Source organism: Arachis duranensis, chromosome 7 (assembly GCF_000817695.3).
Source record: "Arachis duranensis cultivar V14167 chromosome 7, aradu.V14167.gnm2.J7QH, whole genome shotgun sequence".
In the NCBI taxonomy this organism is placed as follows: Eukaryota; Viridiplantae; Streptophyta; class Magnoliopsida; order Fabales; family Fabaceae; genus Arachis; species Arachis duranensis.
Genome location: NC_029778.3, coordinates 34,791,447 through 34,803,886, shown reverse-complemented (window position 1 = coordinate 34,803,886; position 12,440 = coordinate 34,791,447). Strand labels below are relative to the sequence as shown.

Below are 12,440 nucleotides of genomic sequence, written 5' to 3'. Positions count from 1 at the left end.
TTCTAGCTTATACCACGAAGATTCCGGTTAAAGAAACCAAGAGATAACTACTTAATCTAAGGTAGAACGGAGGTGGTTGTCAGGCACGCGTTCATAGTTGAGAATGATGATGATTGTCACGGATCATCACATTCATCCGGGTTAAGAACAAGTATTATCTTAGAATGGAAGCAAGCATGATTGAATGAGAAATAGTAGTAATTGAATTAATCCATCAAGACACAGCAGAGCTCCTCACCCCCAACCATGGGGTTTAGAGACTCATGCCGTGGAAGATACACAAAGAAAACGTGTAAAGTGTCATGAGGTACTGATACAATGTCAAAAGATCCTATTAATAGTAAACCAGTAACCTAGGGTGTACAGAAATGAGTAAATGACGTAAAAATCCATTTCTGGGTCCACTTGGTGTGTGTTTGGGTTGAGCAATGAAGAGTTTTCGTGTAGAGACCTTTTCTGGAGTTAAACGCCAGCTTTCATGCCAGTTTGGGCGTTTAACTCCAAGTTTTATGCCAGTTCCAGCGTTTAACGCTGGAATTCTTGAGGGTGACTTTGAACGCCGGTTTGGGCCATCAAATCTTGGGCAAAGTATAGACTATCATATATTGCTGGAAAGCCCAGGATGTCTACTTTCCAATGCCGTTGAGAGCGCGCCAATTGAGTTTCTGTAGCTTCAGAAAATCCACTTCGAGTGCAGGGAGGTCAGAATCCAACAGCATCTGCAGTCCTTTTCAGTCTCCGAATTAGATTTTTGCTCAGGACCCTCAATTTCAGCCAGAAAATACCTGAAATCACAGAAAAACACACAAACTCATAGTAAAGTCCAGAAAAGTGAATTTTAGCTAAAAACTAATAAAAATATACTAAAAACTAACTAAATCATACTAAAAACACACTAAAAACAATGCCAAAAAGCGTATAAATTATCCGCTCATCACATGGCCGAATGGCCAGCCCCCAAAACGTGATCAATAGCCTCTTAGGATGAAGAATAAAACAAAACTGAGACCAAAGATGTCTAATACAATAGTAAGAGGTCATATATATACTAGACTAGCTACTAGGGTTTACATGAGTAAGTAATTGATGTATAAATCCACTTCCGGGGCCCACTTGGTGTAAGCTTGGGCTGAGCAATGAAGCATTTTCACTCCAGACAGCAGCTTGTACTTGGCGTTCAACGCCAAGTTACGTCGTCAATTTCCGAATAAAGTATGAACTATTATATATTTCTGGAAAGCTCTGGATGTCTACTTTCCAACGCCGTTGAGAGCGTGCCATTTGGAGTTCTGTAGCTCCAGAAAATCCATTTCGAGTGCAGGGAGGTCAGATTCCAACAGCATCAGCAGTCCTTGTTGTTAGCCTTTTTCAGAGTTTTGCTCAAGTCCCTCAATTTCAGCCAGAAATTACCTGAAATTACAGAAAAACACACAAACTCATAGTAAAGTCCAGAAATGTGACTTTAACATAAAAACTAATGAAAATATCCCTAAAAGTAGCTTGAACTTACTAAAAACTACCTAAAAACAATGCCAAAAAGCGTATAAATTATCCGCTCATCATCAGGTACTGACCGACCTCCCCACACTTAAGGCTTTGCACCGTCCTTGGTGCCATCTGTCAGGAACAATGGTGGGCTGGTGGCAGTGTCTCCACAGTCGGGGCCGTCATGGGTCCCTGTGCTGGTGAAGGACGTGGAGTCCGGGGTGTCTGAGTCTCTGCAATCTCCTTGAAGCAGCTCCCTAAGGTGTTTGAATCGGAGTTGGTTGCGGTGCTCACGGAGCTTTGCTTTCTTTTCATGTTGGTGCAACCGCTTCAGTATCTGATGTAGCAGTTGACTGGTAGATGGTGGAGGAGCTGCAGCATCCTCTGTGGACTGGCTGGCAGTGGCAAGTTGTGGCCTGAGATATTTCCCGTTAGGAACATATTGATCATCCCGTGGAAGAATGGCTTTGGTGTCCCCAGCTCTGTAGGATACTCCGGCTGCTGAGATGAGATCAGAGACCAATGCGGGAAAAGGTAGGTTGCCCGCGATCTGCACATGTTCCATAGCATTCCGGATATGTCGCGGTAAATTGATAGGCTGGTCTGTGAGGATGCACCATAGGAGAACGGCCATGTCTGCGGTGAAGGAGGACTCATGAGTACTCGGAAAGACGTAATGGGACATGATCTGTGCCCATACGTGAGCCTCTAAGGTAAGGACGGAAGCCGAGATTCCCTTTGGACAGGAACGATGGTATCCAAAGATCCATTTGCTGCCAGGGCGAGCAATAACTCTGAGAACAGCGTCTCAGTCAAAAGTGTATGCCTGGCGCTTGGTTGCGGCTTTCTGAAAAGCGTCCAATCCTTCTGGATCAGGTTGGAGATCTAAGGCTTACTGTATGGCTTCTTCTGTAATGGGGACTTGCTTCTGGCGTAAATAGATAGACTGCAGAGTCGACAGGTGGAAGTTGGAGTAGAACTCAACAACCCAAGAAATATTAACCTGTCGTGGCTATCTCAGTAAAAATCCCCAATGTCTATGTGTAATTTGTGGCTCAACAAATTCAACGATATGAGGCGGAAGGATAAGAAGGTGTTCGTTGTTGTAATTTCGAGCTGCCAGAATAGGAAACATCTACTCACAGTAGCGATTTGGGAATCGTGCAGTGTCCTTGGCTGGGAAGGCTCGTTCCTTTTCATCAACCTTGATAATCCTTTTAATTCTCTTTGTTGAGGGCTTGACTGCAGTTGAAGAAGGTTCTGCCACTAATGCTCTCTTCGTTCCTTTCCTTGCTGTGGGTTTAGGGGTAGCCTTCTCTTTGCCTTTCTTGGTGGCCATTCTGAAAAAGGGAAGAGAAAGTAAGTTAGATCCAAAGAAACAAAGCAAGGAAGGAGATGGAGTGGGTAATAAACAGTGCACAGTGAAGATGACTGAAATAAACACATGGTCTAGACAACATGTGAAAAGATCAAGAAAGGAAATAGGATAGGTGCATAAAAAGGGAAGTAGATGCAAGATTATTATTGGCATGCCGGCAAGGGCATGAGTAGCATAGATCAAGCATCACTTCGTAACAAATTAACAATTTGTATTGGCAATTAAATTGGATTAATAAAATAGTAAAGGAATTTTTGTGAAAAACATGCATGGAGTAGTAGAATAGGATAATGTAGAAAAGTACATGATGCCATATGGGCCTTTTCACAAACTCATAGCATGCATGGTAAATAAGGCATAGAAAGTATTAAAGTAAATATGCAAGCAATCTTTTTGTGAAAATAAGATATAAGTGCCAAACAATTTACAATAATCCATAAGCAAATAATGAGGAATGATGGCTCAAATAAATATGCTAGCACCATGTAAAAAGGAAAGAAGAAGAAAGAAAATAATGATAAAGAAAAGAAAAAGAAAAGAAAAGAAAATAACATCTAAACTAAGAAGAATGATAAAAAGGGAAGAAGGGAAGAAGGGAAGAAGAAAAGAAAATCTTGTTAATGGAGGTGAGAGAAAGAGAGAGTGAAGGGTCGGATAGAAGGGAGAAGGGAGAATGGAGAAATAAGGAGGGAAAAGAAAAATTAGGATTTGGAGGAGAGAAAGATAAGATAATTTGGCAGTTTTGGTGGAGCTGTGCGGCGCAAGCGACGCGGTCGCGTGGAGCACGCGTTCGCGTGATTGTGCTGTAAGGTAGATGACGCGGTCGCGTCAGTCACGCGGTCGCGTGACCCATATTCTGCTTCTGGCGCGAGTACAGCCTCGCGGCCACACGACTCTCTGTTCAAATTGATAAATTTGCCAAAATTGAGGTGACGCGATCGCGTGGGGCATGCGATCACGTGAGTGGGCTTGTAGAGGAATGTGACGCGGTCGCGTGGGTAGAATTGTGCGTTCAGTACCAATTCAGCACCACTCCAGCACAATAATTGGTTGTGCACCCTTTTACGTTGAAATCCAGGGCACGCGGCCACGTGGGGCATGCGATCGCATGGAAGGCCAGGAATCCCATGTGACGCGGACGCGTCAGTGACGCGGTCGCGTGGGATGATTTGTGCCATTGGCACGCCTCCAGCCATGCTCCGGCGTGACTCTCTGTACGCTTTTTATTTTCTCACCTCTTCTTGCGACGCGGACGCGTCGCTGATGCGGTCGCGTCGTGCAGCTCTTGTTTTTTATATATATATATAAAATGCGAATGCAGATGCATGAAGGTGCTAAGAAAGAGAAGATTTATTGACTAGGAAAAACTAAAGATAGAAAGAAAAGTACGATCATACCATGGTGGGTTGTCTCCCACCTAGCACTTTGCTTTAACGTCCGTAAGTTGGACGCTCCAGTAGCTCAATCTTCTGGCCTCTGGGGATCTTTCAAGAGGAAGATCTCAAGCTCCTTATTTTTCTGTAGCTTCTCTCCATGGTATAGCTTCAGACGTTGTCCATTAACTTTAATAAGTTCAGAGTGTGAAGGGTGGCTTAGGTGATAAACTCCGTATGGTTCAGCCTTCTCTACTCTGTATGGACCTTCCCATCTCGATCTCAACTTGCCTGGCATGAGTCTTAGTTGGGATTTGTAAAGGAGGACTAAATCCCCAGGTTGGAACTCTTTCCTCCTAATGTGCTGATCATGTACAGCCTTCATCTTTTTCTTGTATATTCTTGAGTTCTCATAAGCTTCTAGGCGAAGGCTCTCCAATTCTTGCAGTTGCAACTTCCTTTCAGCTCCAGCTTGCTCAATTCCCATGTTGCACTCCTTGACTGCCCAAAAGGCTCTGTGCTCTACTTCAACTGGGAGATGACAAGCTTTTCCATAAACTAAGCGGAAAGGGCTCATTCCAATGGGTGTTTTGTATGCTGTCCTGTATGCCCATAGTGCATCTTGCAGCCTGGTGCTCCAGTCTTTTCTATGAGGTTTGACTATCTTCTGCAAGCTATTAGTCTCCTGTTACAGAAATGGGTGCCTTGATCGCTCACGATTGCTCGTGGTGATCCAAAGCGGCAAATAATATGGTTTCTCACAAAGGAAACAATAGTGTTAACATCATCAGTGCGGGTGGGAATTGCTTCCACCCACTTGGAAACATAATCCACAGCTAACAATATATAAAATTGACCATTAGAATTTGGGAACGGACCCATGAAGTCAATGCCCCAAACATCAAAAATTTCACAAAAAAGCATAAATTGTTGAGGCACCTCATCCCTCCTGGATATATTACCAAATTTTTGGCATGGAAGACAAGATCTACAAAACTCAGCAGCATCTCTAAAAAGAGTAGGCCACCAGAATCCACAGTCTAAGATCTTTCTAGCTATTCTTTGAGGGCCAAAATGTCCTCCACTCTCAGATGAGTAACAGGCCTCCAAAATGGACTGGAATTCTGATTGAGGTACACAACGTCTAATTACCTGATCAGCACCACATCTCCACAAATATGGGTCATCCCATATATAATATTTAGACTCGCTTTTCAGCTTGTCCCTTTGATGCTTAGAAAAATGTGGAGGAAATGTGCGGCTAACTAGATAATTAGCTACAAGTGCGTACCAAGGTGCTACCTCATATACTGCTTGCAGGTTATCAAATGGAAAATTATCATCTATAGGAGTAGAATCATCCTTAATGTGCTCAAGGCGACTCAAGTGGTCTGCCACTAGATTCTGATTACCACTCCTATCCTTTATTTCTAAATCAAATTCTTGTAAAAGCAATATCCAACGTATGAGCCTTGGTTTGGACTCCTTTTTAGCTAATAGATACTTCAAAGATGGATGGTCCGAATACACTACTACTCTAGTACCAAGTAGATAAGCTCGGAATTTGTCCAGAGCAAAAACAATAGCAAGAAGCTCTTTCTCAGTAGTAGTATAATTGGACTGGGCAGCGTCTAAAGTTTTAGACACATAAGCAATAACAAAAGGATCCTTACCTTCACGCTGAGCCAGCGCTACTCCTACTGCATGGTTGGAAGCATCGCACATGATTTCAAATGGCTGGCTCCAGTTTGGTCCTCTCACAATGGGAGCTTGAGTCAGGTTGGTCTTCAGCTTATTGAACGCTTGCTTACAATTCTCACTGAACTCGAACTCAATATCCTTCTGCAGCAATCTGGATAAGGGAAGTGCTACCTTACTGAAGTCCTTAATAAATCTCCTATAAAAACCTGCATGGCCAAGGAACGAACGGACTTCCCTCACAAAGGAGGGGTAAGGTAAACTGGAAATAACATTCACATTTGCTGGGTCTACAGAAATACCAGTATTAGATACAACATGTCCTAATACAATCCCTTGTTTAACCATAAAATGACATTTTTCAAAATTTAATACAAGGTTTGTATTGACACATCTATCTAATACTCTAGATAATCCATCTAAGCAAAGGCTAAAAGAATCACCATAAACGCTAAAATCATCCATAAAAACTTCCATACAGTCCTCAATGAGATCAGAAAAAAGACTCATCATGCATCTCTGAAAAGTAGCTGGTGCATTGCACAAGCCAAAGGGCATTCTCTTGTAAGTATAGGTCCCAAAAGGACATGTAAAAGTAGTCTTTTCCTGATCCTCAGGAGCTATATGAATCTGGAAATAACCTGTGTAACCGTCTAAAAAGCAATAATATGATTTACCTGACAGGCGATCCAGCATTTGATTAATGAATGGAAGAGGGTAGTGATCCTTGCGAGTAGCTTGGTTGAGACGCCTGTAATCAATGCAGACTCTCCAAGCGTTCTGTACTCTGGTCGCTATGAGCTCTTCATGCTCGTTCTTCACTGTAGTGACTCCAAACTTCTTGGGCACCACTTGTACTGGGCTAACCCATTCACTGTCTGAAATGGGATAAATGATACCCGCTTCCAATAGTCTGGTCACTTCCTTTTTGACAACTTCCAAAATAGTGGGATTCAGTCTTCTCTGGGGTTGGCGGATAGGTCTTGCTCCTTCCTCTAAAAATATTCTGTGCTCACATACTTGAGGGTTGATGCCTACGATGTCTGCCAAACTCCACCCAATTGCTTTCTTGTGCTTCCTCAGCACATTAAGTAGCTGCTCTTCCTGTTCAAGAGTGAGATCCTGTGCAATAATAACTGGAAACTTCTGCCCTTCTTCAAGATAAGCGTATTTGAGATATGGAGGGAGAGGTTTCAACTCAATCTTCTGGTCATGGGCAGGCTCTGGATTGTCTGGAGCTTGTGAAAATCCAGAAGTGTCCTTATTGTTAGCTAATAGAGTCCCCACACTTGGACTTTGTTCTGTGTACTTTTCTTCCAGCTCTTCCTGGTGAATTTCAGCTACAGTTTCATCTATGACATCACACTGGAAGATGGAATGATCTTTTGGAGGGTTGTTTGTGACTCCATTCAAATTGAAGATTACTATTTGGCCATCTATTTCAAAAGAATATGTTCCTGAAAAAGCATCTAATTTGAATCTTGATGTCTTCAGGAATGGTCTGCCAAGTAGAATTGATGATGGCCTATCTGAGTCATTATTGGGCATCTCCAAGATATAGAAATCAGTGGAAAATGTGAGCCCTTTAATGTTCACTAAAACATCTTCAGCAACTCCAGCAACTGTAATAATGCTTTTATCTGCCAACACAAAACGAGCTGCCGACCTTTTTAAGGGAGGGAGCCTTAAAACATCATATACAGATAAAGGCATAATACTAACACATGCTCCCAAATCACATATGCAATCATAAATTACTACACCACCAATAGTACAACTAACTATACAAGGACCTGGGTCACTACATTTTTCAGGTAAACTTCCCATTAAAGCAGATATGGAACTTCCTAAAGGAATAGTTTCTAATTCATTAATTTTGTCCTTATGTATACATAAATCTTTTAGAAACTTTGCATATTTAGGTACCTGTTGAATGACATCAAAAAGGGGAACAGTTACCTCAACCTTTTTGAAGATTTCTACCATCTTAGGGTCAGGTTCCAACTGCTTCCTAGGCTTCCTTGCAAGTTGTGGAAATGGAATGGAAGTGGTGTTTTCGGCAGTGTCTGTGCCTTTTGGTGCTTTCTCCTGTGATTGAGCTTCTTCTCTCTCAGCTATGTCCTGTATGTCCTCTTTCTCTTCAACATCTTCTAATTCCACAACCTCTTCAGCTGAGGCGTGTTCTGGTGGGCTTGGCTCCTCCTGACTTCTCTCCTGCAGTGTGGTTCCAGACCTTAGGGTAATGGCATTAATACCACCCTTTGGGTTGGGGAATGGTTGAGAGGGGAGTCCACCAGAGCTTGAGGACTGGTTACTGGAATTTTGCATTGATCCCATCTGTGAGACAAGAGTTTGTAAAGTAGAAGCAAAAGTATTTAGAGTTGCTTTAATACTATCTTCCATAGCCTGGTGTCTCTGATTAATAGCTTGTAGTAAGTCAGCATTAGGAGATGAAGAGATGCTAGTGGTCTGAGAGGTTTGCTGAGGGGCTTGAGGTTGTCTTAAATGAGGTGCTCTATAAGGTTGATTCTGCTACCTGTTGTTATTGTTATTCCACCTCTGATTTCCATTGTTATTTCTGCCTCCTCTGTTAGAATTGTCCCTCCAACCCAGGTTAGAATTGTCTCTCTAGCCTTGGTTGGAATTATCCTGCCATCCTTGGTTATAGTTGCCACCTTGATTGTACCTTTAATTGGGGCAGTCATAAAAGTTGTGAGTGGCTGCTACAGTATTGTCTTCTGGTTGGAGCTGCAGACACTCATCGGTATAGTGACTATAATCTGCACAGATGCCACACACTCTTTGTGGAACTAACTGCTGGCTGTGCTGTGGTGGAGAAGGCTGAACTTGCTGAGGTTGTTGTTGATTCAGTTGCATCTGTTTCAGCAAGTTAGTAATTTCACATAGGTTCTGGGCTATAGCGATAGTCTCTGTATTAGTGGATACCTCCGCAACAGCTCTTGACCGACTTAGTCTCTGCCTATGATTCCTAGTAGAGTCAGCTAAGTCTCTGATCAATTGCCATGCTTCGTCCGTAGTCTTGTGCTTTTTCATAGAACCATTGCAAGCACCTTCCAGTGTGGTCCTATCTTGAGGTCTCAGACCCTGTGTAAAGTAACCGAGTAAGACTATCTTGTCAATCATATGATGGGGACATGTATTTCGAAGTGTATTGAAGCATTCCAAGTATTCATAGAGGGTCTCAGATTTCTCCTGGACGATCATAGACATGTCCTTCTTTAGCTTATCAGCAACATCAGCTGGAAAAAATTTATCCAGAAATTCTCTCCTAAGTGTATCCCAATTGGAAATAGTTTCTCTGGGCTGAGTGTAGTACCACTCTCTTGCCTTTCTTTCCAGAAAAAAACGGGAAGGCTTTTAATAGAATAGAGATTTCATCAGCTCCATCACGCTTAACAGTAGAGCAAGCGGTCTGAAAATCCCTGAGATGCTTGATAGGCTCTTGAGCAGGTAAGCCATGAAATTTGGGCATCAAGTTGAGTAGTGAAGATTTTATTTCAAAATCTACAGCTACTGCTGGGTGGTGCGCCTGGAATGGTTGGAGCGTAAAATCAGGGGCTCCTTCCTCCTGGATGGTGACTCTTCTGGGTGCTGCCATGTCACCTGCACGTAAATGAACTGGATCAGTAGAAAGGGGGGTTATTTCTTCCTTAAATGATGGTTCAGGTTCGTCCTCAAAGAGGAGTCGCCTACGCCTAGCTCGCCTTATATGTGAAAGAGTTCTTTCAATTTCAGGGTCAAATGCTAGCAAGCTTGGATCAGGAAGCGAACGCGTCATTTAACAAAAGAAACGTGCAGTTCATAGTGATAAAATGAAAGAAAAAATTGCAATAGAAATAAATACCAATCAATAAATTAACACACTATTGCAACTCCCCGGCAACGGCGCCAAAAATTGATGCAGCGAAAATTGGTGAATTAAAAATTATTAAAATGTGTACGTTGCAAGTATAGTTCTTAACTCACTGGAAATCCACTTATCAATTTAGAAATATGTCACAGAAATTCAAATTTTAAATACTGGGAGTATGAATCCCAGGTCGTCTCCCAACGAATTGCAGAAAGGTGTGCTATTTTATTAATCAGATGTTTTCAAAAAGGTTTGAGTTGAATAACAGGAAATTAAATTGATGAATTTGAATAATGTAAATAAAAGTCTTGACTGGGAGTTGATTAGTTGAAATCCCTATTATAGTTGGAATGCTCTCAAGATTAATTGATAATTAAAAGTTATTCTGTTTTGTTATCATTTACTAGGCAAAGGAAAATCAAACAGGTTGGAATGCTACATCTGTTCACAAATTGCAACCCACTTAATCAAAAGGGATTGGTGTTAGTGACTAGAAGGCAATCCAACAGTAAACCCAATTACAATCTTTCTTTCAAGCCTTCTAACTCAATTGGTTCCTTTCAATCAACTCCCCATCAAGTTAGGGAACTACTCGCTCATTGTGAATGCAAAATTCATAACATATGAGAAGAAATTAAAGAAAGACATTGTAAATAGAAATAAAAAATAATCCAATTAAAATAAGAATAATCCTTATAATGAATAAATCCTAATAATATTCCAATGGTAAAATTAACAAAGCAAAGGACATGGAAGAGTAAAGCCAAGTAAAGAAAACGAACTAGAATGACGAAGTCTTGATGAGGTAATGACTCTTCTCAATATCCCAATGCAAAAGTAGTAGAAAAATAATACCCTAAGAGTATCAATTGTATAGAGAGAAAACCTAGAGGAGGAGTAAAACTAGATCTAAAAACTCAAAACTGTGTAGAATGAATGTTGTTCTTCATTTCTGGATGTTCTCTGGCTCTAGTCTGCTGTTCTGGGCCGAGAACTGGGTCAAAATAGGGCATAAATCGCCCCCAGCAAAATCTACAGATTATGCAGATCGCGCATGTCACGCGATCGCGTCGTCCACGCGGACGCGTCATTCGCGTTTTTCCGTGCCACGCGTTCGCATCGTCCACCCCTCCACGTCACTTGTGCTTTTCCTTTCCGCGCGGTCGCGTGAGCCATGCGGCCGCGTCACCGTGGTTTCTCCTCTTCCGCGCGAACGCGTGAGCCATGTGACGTTAGGATTTTTGCCAGTAAAGAATGTCATAAAAACAGTCGCGGTTTTAGATATAGTCTCTAAACCGACAAAAATCCCTTCGTACAAACATTTTGGTTGTTACAAGTAACAAACCCCTTTAAAATTGATAACCGAGTATTAAACCTCGGGTCGTCTTCTCAAGGAATTGCAGGGAGGTATGTTCTTATTATTGGCTATGGAGATTGTAAATTGGGGGTTTTTAAAGTATGAGATAAAAAGCAACAATAGTAAATAGCAGAGGAAATAAAATAATAGCAATAAAAATAAACTCTTGGCAAGGTATTAAGAACTGGAGGTCCTATCCTAGTTATCCTTATCAATTGTGATGAGAATTGGATTCTTCCCCCACCTTATTAACCTCTAACTATGGAGGTAAGTTAAGTGGCAAATTAATTCCAATTTTCAGTCAACAAGAGTTTGATAACTCAAGAGTTACCAATGTCTCAACCAAAGCCAAAAAGAAAATAGTAAATTTACTGAATAAAAATTGTCTTTAGATGGGAAGCAGTAATCATGTAAATAAAAGAAAGCAATCATGAATGGAAATACCTCAAATAACATTAATTAAGAAAATTATATGTAACATGGAAGAGTTCATAAATTAAATAAAAATAAAGAACTTGGGATTGAGAGTCACTCCTAAAACTAAGAGAAGTCCTAATCCTAATCCTAAGAGAGAGAGGAGAGAACCTCTCTCAAAACTAAATCTAAATCATGGAAAAGTAAATTATGAAAAGCCCTCTTATGAATGGATGCATTCCCCCACTTTATAACCTCTGGTCTATGCTTTCTGGACTTGGATTTGGGCCAAAAAAGGGTTTAGAACTCGCTAAGGTGTGTTCTATAATTTTCTGGTGCGTGGCCTCTGTCACGCATCCGCATGGGTCACGCGGTCGCGTCATTCGGAGCTTTTCCTTGCCACGCAGTCGCGTCAGTCATACAACCACGTCATGTGCGTTCTTCTTAAGGCGCACGGTCGCCCCAGTCATGCGGCCGCATCGCTGAATCTTCGCTTCTGGCACGCGATCGCGTCGTCCATGCGATTGCGTGAACACCAGTTTCCTTAAAGGTCCGTTTTGCTTTCTCCTTCCATTTTTGTATGTTTCCTTTTCCATCCTCTAAGTCATTCCGCCTTAGAAAATCTGAAACTACTCAACATACTAATCACGGCATCAAATGGAAATAAAGGTAATTAAAATAATTAATTTTTAAAGCTTAGGAAACAAGTTTTTCACAATACGACATAATAAGGAAGGGAAAGTAAAACCATGCAATTAATGTGAATAAGTAGGTGAAGGGTTATATAAATCACTCAAATTAAGCACAAAAGAACTCACGAAATATGGGTTTATCAACCTCCCCACACTTAAACACTAGCATGTC

General features: G+C 41.6%; 1 protein-coding gene across 1 annotated transcript in view; it reads right to left on the bottom strand.

The window, feature by feature from the left end:
• LOC107458543 (uncharacterized) overlaps positions 1 to 8,696 on the bottom strand; it is a 16,165-nt gene extending 7,469 nt beyond the window's left edge. Inside the window, exons 1-3 of the mRNA XM_016076745.2 lie at positions 8,691 to 8,696; positions 8,007 to 8,148; positions 7,021 to 7,370 (exon numbers count right to left, since the gene is read on the bottom strand). Of these exons, the coding sequence (XP_015932231.2) occupies positions 7,021 to 7,370; positions 8,007 to 8,148; positions 8,691 to 8,696 (498 nt within the window). The remainder of the gene's footprint in view (positions 1 to 7,020; positions 7,371 to 8,006; positions 8,149 to 8,690) is intronic.
• Positions 8,697 to 12,440: the final 3,744 nt, after the last annotated feature.